Source organism: Poecilia formosa, unplaced genomic scaffold (assembly GCF_000485575.1).
Source record: "Poecilia formosa unplaced genomic scaffold, Poecilia_formosa-5.1.2 Scaffold246, whole genome shotgun sequence".
Classification (NCBI taxonomy): domain Eukaryota; kingdom Metazoa; phylum Chordata; class Actinopteri; order Cyprinodontiformes; family Poeciliidae; genus Poecilia; species Poecilia formosa.
This window is the reverse complement of record NW_006800185.1, coordinates 560,219-585,972: the sequence shown is the minus strand read 5'-3', so window position 1 is coordinate 585,972 and position 25,754 is coordinate 560,219. Positions and strand designations below refer to the sequence as shown.

Sequence of the window (25,754 nt, the reverse complement as noted above, 5' to 3'; positions counted from 1 at the left end):
TTCAACTCTTGGAGGTTTGACTAAATTAATAAGAAGTTAACACAACTTACTGCTGTAAGTTTATCTTTCACAAACTCACATTTAGGTTCAAAACCTATAACTGGATACATTTATTTGACTTGAACACCAGAAGGTAGTAGACACAACTAAATGTGGCTCTAATGTTTTACAGTGTACCAGCGCACCAACAAAACAAAACACACATTCACCAGCACGGCGTCTCTGAGCTTAAAAGAGGCAGGTACTACAAACGCAGCAGGGATCTTCTGCAAAATGAGCATAATAAAATAAAAGAAAAGCTTTCAGCTTACTGGCATGTAAAACAGTTTTTTTTATATAATCCCACCGGTTACGGTTCTGAATTTGTTTGATGAATATTTCAGGCATGATTCTCGCCGGCGTTGCTGAAATCACCTGGTAATCAAGAACAACAAGACTGCATTAACTTCTCCTGCCTTTTGTAAAAGCATCGTCAACATCAGAGAAACAAGGTACAAGAGGAAGACGGTGAATATCCACTGAAAATTTGATAAGGTACCACAGAGTTGCTTCACACAGGTCCCAGTGAACTGAGCCTTGCAAAGTGAATAAGCCTTCATAAGACAACTTATTTGTACTTTTTATTTTTAAAACAACAAATGCTTTGACAAAATAAGTGATGAAACTAATCCTAATTGCCATTTAATTACTGAAATAAATGGCAAAGCACAACCTGTCCTGGAACCATGAGCTCATTTTTCTAAGTAACAATATAACTAAAGTCAGGAAAAGAGCTAGACAGCATGTTTTAGATCCAGCGTGTCAAATTTATTTTGGGAAATATTAAGATCATGAATATCCACAAAGGGCTGGTTGTGCTGGAATGCATTGATAAAATCAATTAAACTGTTAAATATTAATAAATACCTACCTCTGCATTTCATAAGTACTTCTTAAAATTAAATATTGAACATCTTTTCACATTCATCAGACTTTATAATTGTTTTGTGATGTTTTGTTTTTGCTAATTTAGGGATATTTGCAAGAAATTTTGTTACTCACCGTATCAAACTTGGACACATCAAGTATGGCTGAATATTGAGATCAGCTTCATCCCACTAATAGTTTGGAAAACTCAACTTAATGCTGCAGCGTGCAACTTTTATTAAAAATAATGTTTTATACATATTTGTGAAAACTCTCATCATTTGGTGACAGTGTAGACAGATAATCTGTGAAAAGATCAATATCCTCCACATTTTCCCTGAACCATCTGCAGAAATGCACCGCTCCTGACCAAAGACAACCAATCAGAGGCAGGAGGAGGGTCTTAGCGCTGTCAATCAATCCCGTGTACTCACTGTTCAATGATGGTGGAGAAACAACTTACAATCACAGGAGAACTGTTTATCTGCCGTCATCAGTGGCTGTGATAACTGGCCTGAGCATTCATGACAGGCTCTGCTAGCAGGAAGAAGCTGTAGCATACCACAGTTAGTGATTGAAAGCGCTAAGTCCCGCCTCCTGGCTCTAATTGGTTGCTTCTTGTTGGCACTGGGAGAACTGGCAGAAGGCTGAGGAGCTCGATTTTTTTCACCGATTATTTGTCTCATGCCATTCTGTCACGACACAAGTAATATATTTTTTATAAAAGTTACATACTGCAACTTTAACTGCTTAAATTTCACAGACTACTGTAAAGCGACAGCCCACTGTAGCTAACTTAGCAACTTTGTCACTATATGGTGACAAGCAACAACTTTTCCTGTTGTTACTGAAGACTTTTTGGACAGCCATGTTACTCATGCACTAACGAGCAGCGGGTGCTGACATGGACCCCTCTCCCATCTCAAAGCTGTCCCCTGCGGCTGAAACCAGAACCTCCACCTCCAGGTTGCAAACTGCCACTGGTTGATTTACAATGGAAAAGTTCACCAAAATAAGTAACTTCATTTCTATTGTCTATTTTTGGTCCATCTAGATTACTAATCTAGATTATGCACAACATTTTATTAATGTTTTCTTAGTTTTAAACAAAAGTTGCATGTTTGTACTCTCCTCTCTCCTGAAGTGTCCATTGCAATTACATTGAATTACATTCAAATGGTCATTCAAGAAAATTAGATGATTACATCAATTAAAAACAGCCAGAAATGACTTTCCTACAAGCAACAGCATTAACTGTCTGCAGCTCAGAATGGGAACATTTCAGCAGTTAGAGGAAGAAAATATTATTCAGCTACTGTGTGTTTTGCCAAAGATTTTGAGCACTAAACACTATGTCAGGCTGTTAGAGTGATATTTACTGAACAAAAAGCTGATTTACAGTGTGGCTGCACAATAAAAAAAAAAAATCAAATTAAAGAACAAATACTGAAAAAATACAACTTAAATTAAAATTGACCTACTTCGTTCAGGTCAATATTTCCTTAATATTGATTTTAAAAAAGCACAAGTTCCACTGGCAGATTTTTCCAAGAGAGAAAAAAAAAGCCATTTGAATTGTAGTTTTTAATCGATCTGAAGGAATTATTGACTTAAAAGAAGCTTGTATATCTCACCCAAAAGTTACTTTTCTGTTAAGTTTGTCTTATTTCAAGTGAACTGAGATATTTGCACTCAAAACTAGACAAATATTTGGTAATATTTAGTATTTACAGTGTGTTAAAACCAAGGTGTTTTCTTTTCTCATAAATCAAATGATTGCCGTTTGGTTTTATAAAGTTGGCAGGTTTTCCTGGCAATAATCTTGATAAAGATAACTGCCAATCTGACCCACATCCTACTGGCAGACGCACGTGCCCCAGAGATGACCAGGAAATAGAGGCCAGACCATAGGGAACCTATATATCCATCTGCTCCCATCGCCATGCCAGCCTTGGGGTGTCACTTCACCCTGAGCTTCCTGAAATGGTTCAGACTATCAGTCACTTGACCATAATGCTTCAAAGTATACAATTTACTGGGATAAGACAAGGAGGACTGAATAGTCAAAATGGCAAGTCGGAGCATTTTCCAGATCGTCAGAATTACTGACTATCGATGCACTGGTTCACTTTTAAACAGAAGAACGTGTGGGAAGTGTGTTTCTGCACATGCATGTGTCATGTGGTGTTCCAGTCAGGTCTTACAAGAATCATTCCATTGCGTAACCTACTGGCACCATCCTGGCCTGCTGGCACTGCCATCTGCTGCTGTGAAACTCTATCACAGATGACCTATGAGGTACCGAGCTTCCACAGGTCTGCTAAACTGCAGCTTGATTTTTTTTTTTTTTGGAATCAAAGCAATTGTTCAAATTAGGTGTGCTTTACCAGTATTTACATGGGCACTGGCTTTTCTGAGTCATGTTTGCACTGTTGAGACTTTGCCCATGTTTTTTTGTTTTTTAATGGAGGTTGGTTTGGCTTCGTACTTGCAACAGCTACGTAGAAAAACAACCGCTACAAGACAATTCGGTGAAGAGACTTTCTTGTATTGATAGGGAAAACTGTGAACAAAGTCAAAGCAAAAATGGCAATACTTAGCATTGTATAATTCAAACCAACACAAACTTAAAATCACAGATTTAAACCTCAACTATGTGAGCATATCATCACCAATTATTCTTGATTTAACCAACAAATTATAAAGCACATAGTTAGTCCTTGAACTCTATATAAACCCCAATAAACAATAAACAAGAGTCAGCATTGTTCTGGTTCTTGTGCTAAGATAATCTTTAGCAATTATCTTCAGTAAAGATAATTGCTAATAGTTGTGCTTTCATTTTATTAGATTCCTTCTTGTTAAGATATTTTATTGATACAGTTGACTCACTGCCATGAAACCACTAGCATTTTCATTAGCTTTAACCCAGTTTGCCAAAACCGACATGTAGAACAAACCACACATCTCTCAATAGCTTACAACATTCAACATCAACTCACCATGTTGGGAAATGCTCAAAAATCCAAGTAAGAAGTGGTTTTACGATTATCTCGCTTACGTAAGCAGATGGCAAAAATAACGACAACTTCCGGTTCGCCATTAAGTCCCTTCAATCTGGTGTGAAATAAACTGTAGAGCCCCCTGGTGGAATGGGATGAGTGAATCCAAAGACACGGGAACTGGCAGTCTTAAGCGCGCAAAGAAAAAAAAAAACTGATCTACGCCATATAAGACAAATCCGAGATCCAATTGTTAAAGTGTCTGCAGTCTGAACATCGTGAACGTCGTGTCGCATTTTATTTTTATGCCATTCATATGAGGTGTGTGTCATAATTCTGCACCAAAAACGTCAGATGCGATAAATCCAGAAATAAACAATGGCTGAAAATTCTAATTACGAACTTATGAAGGAAGTCCTGGTCCGACCGCACAGAAGTTGCAAACAATTCTTCACTAAAGATAAATGCTAATATAAGTGCTTTCTTTTTTATTAGATTCCTTCTTGTTGTGATCTTTTAACGATACTGTTGGCTCTCATTGCTAAATAAATGTGAAAATCGATCCATAAACTGCTCCATCCAGTATTACTTCCGTAAACAATGTGTTGCTATGTGACGTCTACGTTCTTCTGCGCATGCGGGTCCCTTTCGGACGTCAACAGTTCACACAGAAGTGTCGTTGCAGTCGGATTTAGTTAGTAGGATAATTAATTAATTAATAAATAAATAAATAAATAAATAAATAAATAAATAAATAAAAATAATAATCTGATTACAGCAAAAAATCTGAATTGAGCACCACACCTGCTGTATGAAGATACTGAGGAGCTTGATTAGTTGACAAAGGACAGGTGGATAATTGGAAATAGGCTGCAGTTGTGCACGGAGGCTAAACAGGTATGCTAATGAGCAAGAGAGGCGATGAGGGGGAGGTAGACAAAATGGAAGAGGATAGAATGATAAGGAAATGTCTAAATAAGATGCAAGAATAAACAGAGAACTGAATACAAATGAATGAACTGACCGAGCTTGAACAGAAATAAACAGTAAAACAAAATACAAACACTGATGAAAAGCAAAACAGCCCAGAATCGTGACACAAACATCCTGTTCCTCACACATAATCTACCTCAAAATCACACTTCGTTGTGCTGATCTCACATGATGCAAAGCGTACTTGATGCCTAAACATGAGCAAGTGCAGGTGTCCAAATTATCTGCCACAGAGCAGATCCTTTGTGCAAGTTCCCTTAATATTCCAAAATCAAGATTTATGTTTCTATGCTCCAAGGACTCCTTTTGCTCTTTTATAATTGGCTTTCAAGGGAGGAACACAATCTCCATCTGCAAGTAATTTGAAATCATATTGCTCTTCACATAATGTAATATCTTCTCTTTTCATTTTTCATGCCAAAAGACTTACATTGGAATTAAAAGAAATATACAACCCCTCAGGGAAAGGATGTCAACAACATGTGCAAAGAGAGAACAGGAAAGATGCACATATTCAAATCCAAAAGCTAATGAGAGACATATTTAATCTCTGCAAGCACACTAAATAGTGGAAGCCTTTCATTTTTCATTCAAGGAATAATAATACACTCTATGTGCTGGAAGAGTCAAAGTGGCATATTTCAGTGCAACAGAAAGAAATCACACAAACAGTGATCATGTTTGAGCGTAAGAGTCGCTCAAATCAAAGAAAGACTTAATGACAAGTGTAGCTGTTACAGGCCATGATGCAATCCAGTTTGATGCTCTCAACATAACAGTAATTTGATTATTCTTGACTAATTTCTAATGTTAGTGAAAATGTTTCATTGTCAAAACTGAACCATGAAAAAAAGGATTATGTAGTAGTAAGGTTTTTAGTCACTAGTGATAAAAATGGTCGTCTGCTCTGGGTCTTGAAATTATATCTCGTTTATAACTGCTGTTAACATCGAGGAAACACATCCCCACACATTTTAGGAGGACTTTGTGTTGTAATATATTTGCTGCCACAACACAATTCTCAAAATAGTTTTGTTAAAAGCAAGTGCTAATATCTGCACTTTTGAAAGAGACAGAGGTTTTAACAGCGATCAAACATCCAGAGCGTCAATAGTTTAGATCTAAGCATATTCACCTGAATGGCCTAGTCAAAGTTCAGACCAAAAGTCCTTTCAGAATTTCTCATAAGACTTGAAAACTTCCAATTTGACTGGGCTTGAGCTAAAAGCTTTAATCTCTAGATGTGCAACAGTGGGAGACTTTCACCTGTAAGAAAGGCAGTTCTTCAAAGAATCAACTCAGGGGGGCTAAATACAAGTACATTTCAGATTATTATCGCTTAAAATCTCATTAAATGTGGTGAAGTTTGTAGTCCATCACTGTTTTAGCTGGGAAATGGGTGTGTTCATGAAACATCACAGACCTTACCCCACTTTCAAGGAGAGAAATGGACCAAACTTAATAAATGTCAGTGTCTCGGGGCCACTCAGTCATGTTTTATTAAAATAACACACACTGCTTCTACTGAATTATTTCCAGCTGAGAGGAAATAGCATGAAAAGTTTTTTCTTTTTTTTCATATTTTATACAAAGTTAATATATTGTGAAAAAACATCTTGCTGTGTTTGCATTGGACTGAATTACAATTCACACATTTCCAATATCACAGTCTAAACTTACCAAGTCTCTTGAGATAAGAGAGAAGAAGCAGGTGGGCTAACATTGCTTTAATTAAAACTACACTTTTTAAAAAAATTAATTTAGACATTTTTATTTTTAAATTTCTCGTTAACAAGAACATGACGTTATTTTTTGTTACAGCTGGTCAACTGAGAAAACAAACTATTTTCTTTATCTTTTTATATCTGAAACAGAGAATTAGTCCCACTGAGTCCATCTGTGTCTGTACACTAACCTATATCTACTGCTATGAAACATCTGTCTGTTTTCCTTGGCAAAGCCAGACAGCTGTTCTGCCTGTTAGCAGACATTACTATAGCTGAGAGCATTCACACATGCAGGCAAAAGATGTCTTTAGCATTCAAGGAACGCAGACATCCAAACACTCATTCCACAGTCAGAAATAAAACATGAAGTCTCACTTTTTATTCTAAATCAACCATGTTTTAAAAGAATCTACTATGGTAGTGCCATTAAGAATGTCAGCCACAAAAAGGAAAATGTAGCTAGAAAAGGGTTAAAACTATAAAACACTTCACTCTATCAGGGTTGTTTATTAGTTTAAGAACAATAAGATAATTGAATGTAAGAATTTCTTTTTAAAGTTTGATGCTTTTTTAAATAAGTTTTTTTGAACGTTTTAATTTCGATTGATTTTAACACTATTTTTACGCAATCAGATTTTCTTTTTTTCCTAAGCAGAAGTCCCAACCCGGAACCTTTGTATTGTGTTCCCGGTACACCCATAAATCCGGTGCACAAGTGGCATCCACACACAACAACAACAAAAAAACTGCTTCTGTTTTTGCACTGGGAGTTAATTTTTACTTCAAAAAACGATGTGATGTAACTATAAAAGAGACTTTTGTTGTGTTTAAGTTGTGCTAATAGAAGTTGAAATATCGCCGAAGCTATTGAGGCCTAAAATAGCATCTCATTGCTAAACATGTAGCAGTAAACACAGACGGTCCCCAATGTGGAGCCTTCTAATTTACGGAACCTCCCTGCTGGACATGGAGGACTTTTTTCGCCTTTTCTGTTCCCAAGCAAAACTTTTGCGTTCCCTCGCAACACTGTACTGGTCAGTTCTTGCGTCATGCTTGTGTAAGCGATGCTAAATATGCTAATGGCGGAGAAACAACGTTACAGAAAAACTTGTCTGCCAACGTCGTGGCTATGCTAAAAGTGACAGTTTTTAAAAAATATGTAAAAACATAAAAACACACACACACACACACACACACACATATATATATATATATATATATATATATATATATATATATATATATTAATAAAGGTTACATACTGTGGTCCTAACATCTAGAGAACATTACATTTCATAAACCTTGTGGTAAAAAGGAGAGGCTTAAAATTCATCGTTGTCTTTAAATTGAGTCCGAACTAACTTCAAATTTGACACATAAACATTGTGAGGTCTCAGGTTAAAAATTTGGTAATGTCACAGAATAATTAAGAATTTCAGGAGAACTAATACATGTGAGTGTAGATGTATGAATAATCAGCCTCTGCCAGCCTGGCTGCTGGAGGAAGGTGGTGCTGAATGGGGGCGGGGCGGGGCTCGACTTAATCCGTCTGTGCCAAGGGATGAGGGCCCAGCACCCATCCAGTGTCACCATGCCGCCTCCTCTGTAGTGGGTCCACTGGGGCACTACAAGTCCCTCTGAATGCTATCAGCACAGACGACACACGGCCCCCCCAAGCAGGGATTACGTTTCTTTCAATGGAGCTGCCAGGAGGAGCAGAAAACAGAAAGAGGAGGAGGCGCACTTTCCTCCAGCAGGAGCTGCAGAAGAGGAGTGACATGCCAAACTGAAGTGACCCGCATGTACAAAAAGTAAACATCACTGTCAATATGTGCACTGTAAAACATCTGAGTCACATTTAGTTGTGTCTACTGTCTTCTGCGCTTTAAGTCAAACAGATGTAGCCAGTTTTAGATTTTGAACCTGAATGTCTGAGTTTGTGAAAGTTAAACTTATAGCTAAGTTGTGTTAACTTTTTATTAATTTAGTCAATCCTCCAAGAGTTGAATAAACTAGAAGGTTTAGGTTAGCTGTACTTTATCCACTTTATGCTTTTTGTATTTATACTCTTACTTGAGTAAAATGTATGGATTCTCCAACTACTATAACCAAAAAATCATTTCATATATAAAGAAAATGATTTGGAAAAAAATTAATTTATCCTGATTTTGTAATTACGTTATTTATATTACATAACAGTTATTTAATATAACTAACTAACTTTTTTCCAAAATACTTTTTTACTCAAGTAATTTCTTGGACAGCTACTATTTACTTTTACTTGAGCAAAGATATGAAGTAGTGTTACTCTTACTCGAGTACAATTTTTGGTTACTTTACCCCACTCTGATTTTAAAGTAGAGTTTAATTATTTGGTTTTAATTGGCAGCACAAAAGATACATAACTGTTCATGAGGCGGTACTGCTAGTGGATCAAAAGTACGACGGAAGATTTGACAGACAAGATAGGAAAATAATTTTAAAAAACAATTACAAGAATGTGGTCATAAATTTAAATAATTTTGACTTAATTCTTGTACTACTTCAAATTTATTCTCGTAACATTAGGACTTTATTCTTGTATTTAAACTTAAACTATTTTTGTAAGATTTTGTAAGACATTATTTTCATAATATGATTTTTAAAATAGGACTTTATTCTTTACTACTTTTATTTTCATAGTATGGCCCTAATTGTCCTCCGTACAAAGGAGGTTGACAAAAATGAAGCAAAAGTTGTAGAATCAGTTATTAAAAATGAGCATCACTGAAAACTTGCATCAACATTTTTTGAATAGGATCAGATAGGAGCCATATTGTAAAGAAGAGTTTTATCTTCTTCACTTTGGCGCGTTTTAAATTACTCTACTGCTAATCTTGCTCTTTAGCTCTTGGCATGTTGACCTTCTTCTGGCTTGTCTTTTCTAAATTTTGCATTCCTCGTCTTTGTTGACATTCATGGATTCACCCCAGACTTTGACACGCCCTCCCTGCTTCGCCCTGTTTGCACCAGAGGGTTTGGCTTTCTCCAAATAAACTGTCTATAACCACAACAATGCTGGTGGCGCTCGGACTGAAATGTCTCAGTTTCTGTTTTTCAGATAATATCTGATTCTTGTTTTCCAAAGCAACCCCTGCATTCAGAGCATGCTGTTTACCAGAACATGGCAGCGGGGCTAACTTGAAAGCTGGTCAGACATTCTGGGACGTTCATAAATTTTGTATGACATGTTCACTCACTCTACATATTCTTATGTGCCATACTATGTATATCCAGAACCAGTAACATCTCTCTTTACAATGAAGGGGTCGATATTCAGAGAGTCAGATCAAGGTCCCTCTATATATAGCAACCTTTGCGTCTGTACAGTGAAAGTTAAAGTTACACTTATTTAAAAAAGAAAAACGGATGACTGCAGGTTCCGTTCTTACAAACGAGGGAGGAGACAATGTTAATGTCCCCATGGTGAACTGATGGACAAAAAGGTTGGAAGTAGCATTGGGACACACTTTTACTTAATATTTAGAATATTTCACAGATGAAAATAAGTTCATTTTTGAAATTTATTCAATTTACTGAGCTGATGGATCCTAAAGGATTTCAGTTTTGGAGGTAAGAAGCGAGAGCCTTCAAACGATGTGTCCAAAATGAGCAGAAGGGTTTCATGTGTTTGCTTGTCTATTAAATTATAACTACAAATCCTAGAATAAAGACCTTTCTACAAACTCTGTTTTGGATCATTTCACGTAACCAAGGGAAATGCAGGTCTGGTTTTCATCACTGACAATGTCTGCAGTCAAATGGCCAAGATAGTTTTGAAAATTTTGGAGGTATATTTCATTCTTTTACCCAGAATCAGACAAAGGAATCAAGAAATAGCAAAGACCATTTCTGGAGATAAATGTGAGCAATTCTATAATATAAGCATCTTGGGTCCAATAGTTTGTGTATCTGTAGCTGTGAAAAAAAGTTAATAGCCCACCTAAAATGATCCGTTTTTCTGATTCTACTGTTTACAGGTAAATGTTTGAGTAAAATGAACATTGTTCTTTTATTCTATGTGAACTACTGACAACATGTCTCTGCAATTCCAAACAAAAAACTTTAGTATTTATTTGCGAAAATGAGGAATGGTCAAAATAACCAAAACGATGCAGAGCTTTCGGACCTCAAATAATGCAAAGAAAACAAGCTGATGTTCATTTAGAAACAATAATACTGATGTTTTAACTCTGGAAGAGTTCAGGATTTGGTGGACCAACCAGGAGGTTTTTAATGGGGTTCAGTGCAGTGGGCTCTTAGTTTTTTCCAGAGCTGCATGTATTTTTCTCATGCTGCACTGCATTGACATTTATACAATCATTTCTTTTACCCTTGGCAATGGAGGGTCTTAACAACACAGCCTTACTTTCTGATGCAAATTTGGAAAAATCTCCTAAAATGAAGTGAACAGTGTGTATACCATGTTTGCAGATGAATGGAGAAGGCCTGGTGAGCTGTCCATGAGGGCAGTGTGAGCTCTGATGCAGCTTGTATTATCAGCGAAGAGGCACTCCAGATCAGGCAAACCCCCAACAGACGAGCGCGCACTCCAACATCCTGAATGTACTTACAGCCACTCATCTGCCCACTCATAAAACTAAATGAAATCACAACTCACATTTGCTTGTTAAGAGCTTTCCTGTTTTGGCTGGGAGACGACTCTACTGAGGAAACTGAAAATAAAAAATGTAGCAGCAGCAGCAGCAGCGTATTGCTGCTCACCCAGATAAGACTGGCAGCGGCGCGCACCTCTGCCTGGCAGCCGTCCACTCACTGTCTTTGTTTTTGTAGTTCTTCTTGCCCCACCTGGCTTTCTGCTGGCTTCATTTCAGCCAACAGTTTAATGACTAAGTAAATAACATTCTGCATGCTCTGATGGAGCGAATCTGTTTTCCGGGAATAAAAAATGTAGTTGGCATTTAAAGTGTTTCTCAGTTGAATTTGGTGCATTTTTCGAATCATTTGACATTTTAAACAGTAAGTGCATTTTTCAGAAAAGCAATTGATTACCTGCAAAAGTCTTTCTCAAAATCCATAGTTCAGCTCTCAGAATTAAATATCTGTGTCAGTGGACCTTTCAGTGCCTTAGAAAGACATTGTGTATGGATAATTTCTTAGTCATGCTGTCAATGTAACAGTATTCTGTTGTAAATTATGGCTAAAGTTTTGATGTAAATGTGGGAGACCAATGGCAAGAGACTAGACAAAATTTACATTTACGTTTTTACTGTAATTTGTTGACAGATTCAAAATGGAAAAGACAGAAATGCAGTAAACAAATAGAAATGGAAACATAAGACAATCTTTTTAAGGAAAATTGTACATGTAGTGCTGCAGGAATGACATTACATTATAATTTCCATCTTCCTGCTGAGAAAAATCCCTCAATGGGGTTCAGGAATGAAAAGTAGGATGAGAGGAACTCCATCCTGTCGAGGGTCACAAACCATTGCTTGGTGATTTTGGACGAACGGAAACTCGGCCTTTTCTGTTCAGTGAAATGCACCAAAGCGACTGAGAGAAACACATCAACCACGAGTATTAAAGCAAAAATGTCTTGAGACAAGCAATTGGCGCCTGAAAAAGGGAAAGTGCAAACCTTCTGTCATGATGTGTGTTTTGACAGTGTATCCAATGCAGAGAAAATAAAAAAACAATGATGGACAAACCTACAGAAATCACAGGGAGCCAGAGCAGAACAAAAACCATAAATCCAATGAATAGTGATGCATCAAGCTCAGAGCGAAACCCTGTGTTGGTGCACGTTTCGATATAACAAAGCCACATGACCGATACAAAAACAGTTTCGACCTGACGGGCCAAACTGTGTCGTATCTGTCCACAGGATGCATCTGCCAAGAGAATCTCTGATCATCTGCTGTTCCAAATGGATGGATCCTGTGAGATACTGGGTCAACCAAAAGACGATCTATCCAAACGCTTTCCGCCTTTCCTTACAATTTCCTTGCCCTCCAGCCTCGTCCCACCAGCCATGTGAGCGTTTTGTTTTCTACAGCTGGAGAAGTTGTATCCAAAAATGTAACAGACTCAATTACAAAAAAGGAAAACATATTATCTCAAATAAAAATTTGTAAAAAAATAAATAAATAAATAAAATCCCAGTCCGCATGCATCCTCATTCACAACACCTTCACTTAGATTTTCACGTTAAGATTCATGTTCACATTATTTATTGACTGTATCTAAAAGTATCAAAGCTATTTTACATTTAAATGATGATATGAAACAATAAAAATATTAAAAACAATGACTTAAATTATATTACTGTTTAACCAGGTCATCAAATCAGTGTCAGTTGACAGAACCAATTAGGTTGCCTGTAGGGATTTTTAAGGTCCAGCAGGTGTCAGGATTCAGTGGCCCAGTATCAATCCAGTTTGGCAATATATCGAACAATTCATGATGCCTCATTAACTCATCACTACCAATGAAAAAACAGCAGGGAACAGAGGAGGAAACCGAGAAACCATTAATATTTTTAACTTCAATCCGTTGGTAAACTAACTTCCTGTATTGCACACCAAATAAACAGTCATTTACATGCAGTACCTCTCACCCCACTAGGGGGCACCAGCGGACACCACAGTTTGAGACGGACTGAGCTAATGGGTTGCAGGTGTGGAGAGAGAGAAAACGAGGCAGTGGCACAAGGGGCGAGGGAGAGGAAATGAATCTAACAAAATAAGAAACAAAATAAAAACTAAAGCAACTAAGAAAAGGACTAGATATACAAAACAAACATAACTAGAAAAATAGAAACAAGGCAGAACTATGGAACACCAATAATAACAAAACCAAAAACAAACTCAAAGAACCGGAGATCCTGACATCTCCTCACGTTATCATATCATATCCTGTCGTTACACTGATAATTGCAGCAGCCTGCTGATCGAGATGCCCGTGTTTAGCCGGTGGAACATCTGACCTGTCTCCATGTCATGATGGATCACCCACTAAACGCCGAGCGCTGTGCATATGACCAGGCAGGCATGTGTGACAAAGGAATGATGCCGACTGAATATCCATTCTCATTTCTCGCCCATCTGCTCCTCTGATAGAAAGGAAACTGGCATATCTCTGTGCGTAAAACGGTCTTTAAATGGTTTATCGCTTAAAGATAAACCATTTAAAGACCAAACACAGATATAGATGTTTTTGGGTCCACAAAGACCCAAACACATCTGGCAGTGCAGTGCAAACAGCACAAGGCTTGACATACTTCCCCATGCGCTGTGAAGTGACCTATTCAGACAAATCAGCAGGGGGCAGAGAGACAGAAACAAATGGATGCACAGGTTTGGGCTCTTGAAAAGAGAAGTGTTTCTTTTGCTCACAAGAGGGTCATCTGTTACCATTAGCCCTTAATTTGTTCCTCTTATGTTTTCTGGGTCCCTTCATGAAAACTAGGTCAGTCCTTTGATGGGTCACCAGCTAATGATTGATGCACAATATGAGATACACTGACTTTTCTTTGGATTCAAATGCACAATAAGAGATGCAAACTGGACTAAAATGCAACTGAATAAATCAAATCTTATCAGGAACAGAACTTTGAACAATGTAGATTTGACAAGAAATGGACAAAGGTCAGACAGCACACACTCGACAGCCTCTTCAGAGGTCAAGTAGTGCAAACAGTGACATCCAGATGTCTGTTGAAGTCCTGGACGACTCATGCTCTTTCAGGGGTTTCATTGTGTTGATGGTTGCTGAGTTTCCAGATGTCTGAATAAATGCAGTCTTTTACTGCATTTACCTTTTTCCCCTAAACTATAAATTTACCTGGTAAATTTTGTTTATTGTCCTATTGACATAATTCAACTTTGCAAGACATATTGGTTTGTTTCTCACGTAAGAGGATTGATCTACTTAATTCTAATTTAAAATCTTTTATTATTTTTTTCTTTTACTGTAGACGAAAATAAATGAAACACTGACCAACATTTTCATATGTAATGATGGCAAATTGTAATGTTTACTGGCTATCTTAACTGTCTGCTATCAGTAGCGCCTGCAGCTGTACGCGCTGTGCGTACAGCTGAGATTTTTCTTTAAGTAAAAAAAGAAAACAATAGTTTTTTGATTTTTTTATTATCTAACCCTCTATTATCAACAACAAAGAGGAGGAAAAAAAATCTTTTGTGTCAAAATATCTTGTCCGTAGCGCACATCAGTGTGAGTCTGTTGGGGCGGAAACGCCAAAGCCTAAATGTTGTTGGTCAGTTTACTTTTGTTTATTTGGCAGCTGTGTTTTTTCTCTGAGATGGAAATGAATGAGAGGAGTTTGAATCCTCCTGTAGTTCTAAAAGCGGCCGTTTGGATGATGCCTGAGCTTTTTACAGTGTGCGCAGTTTTTTCAGGGTCGCTGGTTTAACAGTTTTTTTTGTAGTTTCGCAAACTGAAGAGCTGACAGATCACTCAGTTGGCCGACCGTGACATCTGCTGCGCTCTTCTTGAGCGTTGCACTACGACTGCAGGTTAAACAGTTAATCTAGTCAAAACGTTTACCTAAAGAGCATAAATTAAACAAACATTGTTGCTTCACCTTCTCCTGAACCCGGGAATCTACATCCTCCTGTTGTGGATCACACGGGTAGACTTTGCTTTTTAGCATAATTTGTAAAAAAAAATAAAATAAAAATTAAAACATAGGTCCGCAGTTTTAGGGCCATTCACATTACATACTTGTGGCTTAGGTTTCTGCTGGTTCTCATGATGCGTGTTGGAGATGTGGTTGTGCTCTTGTGGGTCAGGTGCAGTGATAGTTTTGTGCGGACCCTCTGATAATATCCTGCAAGCACCGCTGTCTGCTACTGACTTCATGTTTTTGTGTTTTTCTGACGTAAAGCATTTTGAACCGCCTTGTTGCTGAAATGTCCAGTACAAATAAACATGATTGATTGATAGAAGAATTTCAGGCAAGTGGCCATTTTTGTGTAAAAATGTATTTGAAGATTCCAGTCCACTTGAACAAGATGTTCTCTTTTCTTTCCCATTTTGAAGAGAAGTTAAAAGAATTGGGCCTGTGTGCATTGTCATATTTAAACCTCAGGAAAAACAATATTTGCTAAGCTGTTGATGCTGGAAAATCTGATTTGTTTTTCCAAAAGTGTTAATTAATTCTGACCTCAAGAATCTTGTAAAGCAAATTTAGCTCTCCCCCAGTTAATTATGCATAAAAGTATAATTATTCTTATCAAGAGTAGTAACAATAATTTTCATGGTTTTGCTTAAATGTTTGCTTCAGTGTGAAACAAACAGCTAAATGTTGCTCGATGTTGTTCCCATAATGACGGGTGCGTTGAACCTGTATTAACTCTCAGGGGCTTTTGTGAATGACTCATTCATTGCTTTTACAATCTAACCAATAACCCTACATTCAAAAGCAAATGCACGCAGCTTTTGCATTTGCACAGCATGCAAATGCAAAAGCTGCAGGAACAACCACTTACACACTCTCTCAAGGGTTTTTAACTACCACAGGTTTGAATAAAAGCCAGCTAATCAGCTCTCAGTGCAAACAGGTACTGATGTCGTGAACATAAATAAAAATGGGTTGAGAAGTATAAGAAATAAGCTGAGCTAGTCTTGTTAGCCTTATTTCTGTGCAGAACTCTTTTTGGCAACTCTTTCAGAGGACATCCCATTTTCCCTTCGGTCTTTTCCATTGCGCTTCCTCCCAAAGAATTTCATGCTGTTAAACGTAGGAAAGATGTCCTTGTTTTTAAGGGTTGTGCTCTAAATGAAAGGCCGTGTTTTCTCATACTAAAACAGTCTGAGGAATGTCGGCTCCTTCTGTTTCTTCCCATCACTGACCCTTTTTAACGCCATTGTCTGCCTGTGAAAGTGAACAAGCAAGAATGAAAAGAGCGACAAAGGACGACCGAAATGAAAACCAGTTCCCTGTGATTAACTGTGTTTAGATACAAGGCTCTGGGTTTTGTATTCTGATATCGCCTCTTATAAACACGCGGCCGCTTTGTGGAAGCCGTCTTGTTAAAAAAAGGTCAGCTGCTAAAGGAAAATATATCTAAGGTTGCTGCTTTCTGAGCGCAGCAAAAATACTTCAAAAGCTTCGCTTGATTATTTAGACGTCAGGATTCGCTTCTTTTTTCTCCCGCCTCGCCTCTTAAAGCGAGGTGGGCATGTGTTTGACACATGGTCTCGCCCTACACTTTGAATGCAAGCGCAAAAATCGTCATATGTCCTTTCATTTCTCCTGCTTCTGTTTCCCAGCAGTTCATCCTCTCTCCACAGTGTTTCTATTTCCATTTTGTCCACCGTGACCCTGCCAATACACCCACCTCCTCAAATATTTCTCTGTGAGTAACACAGGCTCTCTTGGTCATTTCATCCTGATAGCTTAACACAGTGATCACGTCTGCAGCATGCACACAGAGCAATGCTGCCCACACACGGTCTTATCACTGAAAAGCAACAGAGAGGCAAGAGGCACGGAGGTCGGGTCAGAAACTCAATTACTGTGCGGCCGCTCCAAATCTTCCTTTTGCTTTACAGCGCATGCTGTTCTCAGAGTCGCTAACCTCCTGCCTTTTGTTTTCGAGGTCACTGGTCTCTTTACTTTTCCTGTCTTCAGAGTTTTGCTTTATTTCTCTTTTCTAAAGCCCTTCAACAGTCTCAGATGTTTTCCATCCCCCTCTTCATACATGCAGCTCTTTCAGTGATTATCTCACTCCCACTGACCCAAATGTAATCCATAACTAAGGTGCAGATATCTCATAAAGTGATTGATATTGGATTAAAATTGCAGTGTTGGCAAACAAAAGCTCATTTAGGTGAAGCAGCAATTTTCTAAACGCTGTGCCTGATCCGTCACATGACCAAACCATTTGATTTATTATTGCTTTATGAATTTTTAACTTACTGGACAGAGTTTGTTTTTGAATCAATCAAATTTACATTACAAATACTTTGCATAACAAAATGTTGCTAATGCTACGGCTAAAGATCTCTGTTTAATTAACTGTGTTGATATCAGGGCTTGTATCCACATTTGATCTTTTGTGGCACTAATTTGTATTCTCCACAACTGCAGCATAATTTGTGAGAATACTCCATAGGCTTCCCCAAAAATGTGTCAAAAATATAAACCCAAATGCATCAAAACAGTTCAGCGAGAGTTTCCTTGAAAGTACCAGCTATACTGCTGAGAATCATCGCCAGCAGCTGCGTTTCCATCACAAACATGTAAAACTATGTTGATATTCTGCTAATGTCGAACTTCACACTACAATTTGCAATCATGGTGTTTCTATTCAATTAGAAACAACTGAAATCACACAGAAATAAGTTTGTTCATATGATAAGTCATTAAAAAACATGATTCTCCAACTACTTCCTGTGTCGTCTTCTTTGTGGTTTGCGCCAGCGGCAATATCTGGTTGTTGATCACGTAATGCAAAAAAAGTGTTTCTATTGCAGTTTTGCGAAATAAACAAATTCTTTCATTACGGCCAAAACAACACACAATTTTTTTATAGAATTTTTTTTCAAAATTCCCATTCTTCCAATGAACAAATTTATTTTTGTAATTCCAATTCATGCAATTTCATGGTCAATGGAAACGCAGCTACTGGTTCCAGCTGAAATAGTTCACAGAACTATGCCTTCGTCTTCATTACAACCTCCTTTCTCTAACCATCATTGTAGACAAAATCAGTGGGAAGAAGTAAGAAAACATATTTTCAGAAAACATGGTCTAAAAGTGTTTTATTATCACATCAACATTTAGGAAGAAGTACCCATCAGTTATCTCAAACGTGTTTATTTGCCATTCAGAGGTACATTTACTCGTTTTTGGTCTTAACTGCATGTTGTGTCGATTACAGAGTTTAATGTTACTAACATTTGTAATGTTTTGCTAGCAGTTTGGGCTAAATATGTTAACATCCGGTCGGATTTGGCTGATGTAGTGGCTGGAAGCAACCAGCAGGGGGAGTCTAGCGCTAGCACACAATGAAGAGCACCGGAACTTTCTTCTCTGATAATAATACACACTTAGGCTTTAAATTAAAAATATTCCCCTTTCTCGGGTATGAGTTCTATATAAATATTCATGAACGGTTGTAAAATAGTTTAATTGTTGGAAAGTTTGTTTTTGACACTCCGTATGTGTACACACTGCCTTGTTAGCTACTATGCTAACAACGGTTTGGTGTCATCGTGTATGTTTGCAAGCTAACTCAAATGATAATACACGCTTGACAACAAGGAAGGTGTCTGACTCTTTCATTCTTTATGGTTTTTACATATGCACTTTGTAGCATCTTTTATTATAAAATTTAATCTACATGACTGCTGTAGCTGACTGAGGTAACACCAGCAGAACATATCAATCAAATAAAGATTTATAAATCGATTTGAACCAAAATCAATGTTCTTATCGTTTTCTTCAGCTGAAGTGTCATCATGGTCATATTCTGACTCAGTCAGACTGATAAAAGCTCCCTCAAATAGTGTTTTTATTAAACTTTATTCAGGAAGGATGGCAAAATAACAAAATCCTAGAATACAATCTTCAAATTCACGTAGGGAAAAGGGCCTTAATTTTGGGGGACCAGTTCTATGGTGTAAGGAAACTAAAACTTAACCATTTAGCCATTGTTACATTGAAATAAGAAAAACTATAGTAGAGCCTGGTGAACAGCTAAAAAGTTAAAGCTTGGACACAAATGGGTCTTCCAAATGGCGAATGACCCTGAGCATACCAACAAATTACTACAAAGTTACTTCAGGACAGCAAAGTCAAAGCCAGGAGAAAGTCCTGATCTAAATCCCACAGAAAATATGCAGGCAGAGCTGAAGAGAGGCTCCAGTTTTGTCAGGAGGAATGGGTCAAAAGTAAAGCAAACGCTTGTGAGAGCCTTGTGGAAGGACACACAACAAATAATGAGTTTAAACTAAAGTTTGATGTGGTTTACAGGCAGTCAGTGAGGGATAAAAAGACAATATGTCTTAAATTTCTCACAAAAGATAATGAAGCCTTTGATCAAAACACTGGTTCATCAAGCATTCTTGCATTCCCATTCAGCAACAACGTACAAGAACGACATTGACCTGCGATCATGTGACAAAACAAGAGGAAGAGGAAAAAGTGAGCAGCTTGCAAGTGTTTCATTTTTTTCCAGCTCAAGCCCCGCTGTCGGTATCTTATCTGTTCAATCCCCTCATCGTCATTTAAATCTCCCCCTACGCCATCCGATCCCAGCCGTGGCCCTGTTTAAATCTCTCCCTCCTCCCAGTCCAACACATTTCTAATGCTAATTATCTAAACCTCTCTCCGTGCTTTCTATCCCTCCCATCCGCCAGCGTCTGACTGAAATCTCTCCCCGCCCGTGTTCCTCATAAGCCCCAGTTGAAGACAGACTCCTTACCATTTCTCCCTGTTTTCTGACTTTTATTCATTCCTTTAATTTTTGTGAAACTTTATGAAATATGTAAATTAATTCCAATTAAAATATAATTACTTTTTAAAAATCTAAACATCACAATAAAGTGGGATAGAAGCATGGGAATGTGACCTTTATCGACCAGCAGGTCACCGGTTTGGGAGGAAAACATCAGCTTTTATCTCCAGAATCAGGTGCAAATGCGTCATTATCTCCTCCACCGTCCATTTTTCACGTTTTTATTGCAACCAGAAAACACAACTCTTTCCGCCCAGCTTCTCTATTTGCACTCTCAACTTTTACGCTCTCATTCAGCTGGTGAATTTGCGTTGTTTATTCCAGCGAGGAGCCACCTACACATGGAGTCCCACAAGCATCACTACAGATTACAGTTACATAAAAGCTGGTTACCATTAGCAGCAAAAACAGTCGTACAGAAAAGAAGCTTCAAGCAAAACATCTGCAGGAAGGTGTTAGATTGTCTGTTTATGTTTATTTTTCAAAAAGGAAAAGCGTTCAAGAAAATTCACGGCAAAAGCAACGCATATTGATGTAGGAAATTTACCAAAATGATACCTAATCTAATAAACAACAAAAAGGAGGAGGACACTTCAGAAGGTGTGCTCACCTTGATACTCCTGTCCAGGCGAGTAGGAACTGGGATTTCCTGTGATCTGGAGGGTCAGCAGCACCTCTCCGCCACCCTCCGCCACCCCGGCTCCCTCCATCTCCGCATGGTGGGTGCACAGGAAGAAGAACGGGTTAAAACGGGGGTAGAAGCTCGCCGGAGGTGCCCCGAAATCCACATTGCTGCTCCCCAGCGCCAGGGAAAGCAAGACACAGCCCAAAACGCCCCCAAGAGAGGCCCGCGCCACGGCCATTTGCCCCCTCACCAAGCGGGCGGCTGAGGGACTGGAGGCGATGGGAGTGATGACTGGGAGCGTGGACGGCACAGGTTGAGCTCCAGAGGACAGGTGGTGGAGTCCACAGCTGAGTCGAAGTCCAGAAGTGGGTGTGTGAGAGTGTGTGTGTGTGTGTGTTTTTTCTTCCCAGTGAGGGATATTTAGGTGTGTCAGAGAAACTGCTCTGAAGCTTCTTGTTCCCCTGTCCTGCCTCCACTCTCAGGGAGTTCGGAGCTTCGCCTGAGCTGTCCTGCTCCGGCGTTTAAATACCTCACCCCCTCCCTGTGTTGCCCTCTCTCCTCCCACCCTCCCTCCCTCCCTTCCTCTCTCTGGCTCTCGTTCGTTCTAACATGAGCTCCACGCGTGTGCTGTTTCTCTCTCATCCAGCTCTTCTCTCCTCCCTCTTGTCTACCAGTCTATCACTCTTCCTTTCCTCCTAATCTCATGCTCCCCCTTCTCTTTACCTCTCTGTGAAATACTCTAAGTTACTCCATGCTGCTGTCCTCCAGAGAGCTTGGCTGTCTTATCTCCATGCATCTGTTAGTTTCTTCATCCCTAAGCAGCCCTCTGACAGATCCCCGTCACTCCACTCTTCTTCCTTTGTCTTTTTGCCCATCCACCAGACTGTCTCCTCCTCTCCCACCCACTATCACACCTCCTTCCTCCCTCCTCTTCCTTTCTGCTGCTCTTCCACTCGGCCTCCCCTCCCTTCTTTCACTCTCACTCTTTCCCAAACCCCGTACGCCTCCTTCTCTCCTCAGAAATCTTCAGTTTGGGTTTTTCCTTCTCCTCCTCTGTTGCCTGGGTTTTCCATCAGAACCTTGTTTTCCAACTTTCTCAGAGCTGCGCGTGCCACCGCTCTGCTCTACATTAATCAAACCGACTGAGTGCAACACTAGCCTTAAAGCTGCTTTCTCCTCAGCCCACCAAATGATGGGGATAAGTAATTGAGTAACATATACTTCCTTTTTTCATCTGCTGCTCTCTTTCTCTGCTCATCTGTCTCTTGCGCTGAGTGTAAGTGATACACTCTCCCTCCACCTAACCCCACCTCTGACTGATATTCTCTGCACAGACGTTGTGGATTCTCAAATGCTAAGAAAATGTCTCCAATGCAATTCCTCCAAGTGATACAAAGCTACACAGAACGGCACATTAAATAAATTAACACGGAGCTTAAAGGGATCCACGATTGCCCGAACATGTTGCCCTATGTATGCTGTAATTTTTCTATTAAAAAAATTGTTGTTTGTGATACATGAAAACTCAAAATTATTTAAAAAATGTATATATTTTGTTACATTTTTCACCTCTGGAGGTGTCCATGTTTTCACCTGCTGGGTTGATGATGTTTTGGTCCATTCTCTAATCTACAGAGGAAACACAGGAAGGCTAACTTTACCTGAGTTGTTTTTAGCATGTTGCGTTTGACTGGTGCAATTTTAGATAATGCCACACTGTGTCACTGTTGGCTGTAATTAAAAAAAATAATTAAAAAAAAATCAGTGAGGTGAATCTGGATGCTTCCCACGAGGAAAAAAAAAAGAAGAGTGCAGTGGGAGAGAGCCGGATCTGAACACAATTCTGAAGGTCCTAATTTGTGCTCTCAACATTTCTCTCCAGAAGACTTGGAGTAACTTGTATGAGCAAAAGTGACAAAGGCTCTAACAGATGATCGTTACCTTAACGAGCTAAAACTAAATGCCGTGCTGACAGTTTTTATCCACAAAGTGCCTAAGCCTTGCTGTGATGGAGCGAAAGTCGCTGGGAGAAACATCAGACAGACAGCACTGGAAGCTCTTTAAATACTAACGGAGCTCTGCAGCAGCAGTACGATGGCATTGGACCGGGATACTGGACCCTAAGCAGCTGTTATCGGACTGGACACAGAGCTATAGAAGTACTTACTGAATCCCACAGTCAGACCAGAGGTAAGTGTTATTCATTCATTCATTTCCAACGCTAAAGGCAGCAGCAGCAAACACCAGCTCCTACGGCCAACTCTGTCGTCTTCCTCTGTTTTCATCATCTTCATCACCTCTTGTGATTTCTACGTTCCGATTGATTTCAATGCGCTCCAGTTCAATTTGAAAATCCTTAAAGACTTTATTCATCACAGTTTTGGCTGGGCGGTGCTAGCGCAGTTGGACCTTTAGACGTTATTTACCCAGAATACATTGCAGCATGAAAAACATGGCGACGTTCGTGTGGCAATATTTTATAAAAATTTACAAAAACTAAACAGCCTACGGCATTATTACTGTATTGTTTTTTGCATCTAAAATAAATATTGCCCAAATAAAGTCTATTGGAGCAACTAATCATGGATCCCTTTAAAGGACTTGCTGTTAACACTGCAAAACATCCACTCTGGCATTTCTCTTTAGCTGTCAGAGGCGTTTATGTGGCTGAGTGCCTGTTCAGTTACAGACATAAACACTCCAGAACCAACAAAGCTGCACACAGTCCAAATAGTCTGGACGACCTGCAGCCGGAGAGCGCAGCCAGATGCTCCGGAGTCCTGCTCAAACAAACTCCAATCCGCTCATTTACAAATGCACCTTGTGTTTTTATCCTCATGTTTTTGCTGTTTCTGTTGGATTCAGAGGTAAAAATTATACAATTTAGATTTTTGTGTTACAATAGTTAGTGCCTATGATTGCATGAAACAGTTTTAAACAACCAAAATGGTATATTTTGTTTTTCTTATAATTTTTAAAGACTTTTTTTTAGTTTTACATCATGTTATAATGTATATGTATAATGATTCCCTCATCAAAAACAGTAGGGTGTTGCCTTGATTGTTTAATGCATGTTTGAGAAATCCTTTAATCTCCATGACAACGATTCAGCTGTCCAAAACACCTGGCTGGACCTAGCCCCGCCTTCAAGGCTCAGCGCTTCAGTTTCCAAGCTTCCACTTCAAAGAGCAGCCCTCTGACTCGGCTCCTTCAGACTAGCCAGGAGTAATTAGCAAACCCCTGGTGGAACTGAGCTCCTTAGAGCAGCTACTTCTCACGGCAATGCTGGTATAAACATTGTCAAAGAATTAATAGAGGTGCGACATTGTGACAACTTCCTTAGAAAGAGCAGGAGTTTCTTAAAGAGAAACTTAAGGCGATAAATTACAAAGTCCAATTTCTTTTAAGTAATATTTTATTTATAAGGTATTTTCATTTTACTTCAGCTGCTGGATTTTCAGTCCAGCTCTGTAGGACATGACACATACTGCACAGTTAGTCTTTACATATGAGTAAAAGGAAAAATTTCTTCCAGTTTTTCCAACCATTCATTTTGGTGAACTTATCTGAGGTTGAGTCAGGAGGGATTCCTAGACATCCTTCTCTTTAGAGGCTCTCTCCTGCTTATTGTGGGGAATCTCAAGGCTTTCCTAATATAGAAGTTGTAGTTGTTGTATAACTTGCTCCCTGGGTGAGTCCCATAACAAAACCAAACATGCACACAGTTCCCAAATCCATTCGGGGAAAAAGGAAACATCAAGTTTTTATCTTAGAAATTATCCCAAGCGATAAGTCTTAAGTAAAATGGTGTTTATCTCTTTCACATTTGGTCTTCAACAATATAAAAATAATTGTGGAATAAGTGGTTGGATGGATTTTGTTAGTGCCATTAACCTGGACTTGACTGAAACTCCACTGTTATCTCTAAGCCAGGGGTGTCGAGCTCAATTTCACCGAGGGCCACTTCAGCATATTGGCCCCCCTCAACGGGCCACATTGACGGTACAGATCAGGAGAGCATCCCTGCTAAAACACCCCAGACAAAAGGTTGACTTCCCTCATTCAGGTCTGTAGAGGCTTATAATGAGTCAATGGTCCAGGTGTGTTAGAGAAGGAATGCATCTAAAGCTGCAGATGGTAGCTCTGGAAGACTAGACTTGGGCCCCCCTAGCATGAATGTATAAAAATACAATGTTAAAAATGAATTAAACACCTCATATTGTTAAATAACTGATTTTATGTATTGAAGTTTTAAATATTACATTTGAGTTTCCATGGATGTAAAATTACTGCTCAGTTTAAAAATTGCAATATTTAAATCAGTGTTTAAAGGTGAGCAAACAAATAATAAAAACAAGTCACATGGGCAGACATTATAGACTTTACGCAAAGATTTAGTCTCAGAGGTAACTGAAACCAATTAATTAAAAAAATTCTTTCTGAATTTTATCTCATGGTCTCTGAACTAAATGCGTCTTTCTGACCGGGAGCTGACAGCGTGTTGAAGAGTTATGGACCGGGCGGTTTGGAGTGTCTGGTTAGGAAGCGCATTACAAACCTTTGGTTGAAATGGCGCGTTAAATTCAAGTCTCCATTACAGACCAGAGAAAACTAAAGAGAATGCAACTTTAATCTATTTGAGGAGCCGGCAGTTTATCTGGAGGAAATAAATGACGATGCAAAAGTTAATTAGACTGTAACGTGCGCAGTCCGCAGCTCAACCACTGCGGACGCAGCTCCGCCGCTGCGAAGACTTAGAAACCACTGGGAGAAACTCATCCAGCGGATTTAACAAATGGAGCCTTCTGGGTTCACGTTACCCAAGAGAGCGGCGCTCTGGAGGAGCTGCAGACGTAACATCTGTCCGTTTCGGAGAAGCGAAACCACGCAAAAAAAAGAAAGAAAAGAAAAGAAAGAAATCCTGGTAAAAGCGCACACCGGACCGCACAGGGTAAAATACTCAGAGAGTTCAGTTGATCTGTTTGGATCAGATCCAACTGACTGATGAATT

At 39.0% G+C, this 25,754-nt stretch overlaps 1 protein-coding gene across 5 annotated transcripts in view; it reads right to left on the bottom strand.

Moving 5' to 3' along the window:
• Positions 1–21,277, bottom strand: part of reln (reelin) — a 154,080-nt gene extending 132,803 nt beyond the window's left edge. For 3 of the 5 annotated variants that reach the window (XM_016680552.1, XM_016680549.1, XM_016680550.1), the window contains exon 1: positions 20,729–21,277. In XM_016680552.1, coding sequence (XP_016536038.1) covers positions 20,729–20,981 — 253 coding nt within the window. In that variant the 5' untranslated portion in view covers positions 20,982–21,277. The remainder of the gene's footprint in view (positions 1–20,728) is intronic. The other 2 variants (XM_007569804.2, XM_016680551.1) reach the window with 1 other exon arrangement.
• Positions 21,278–25,754: the final 4,477 nt, after the last annotated feature.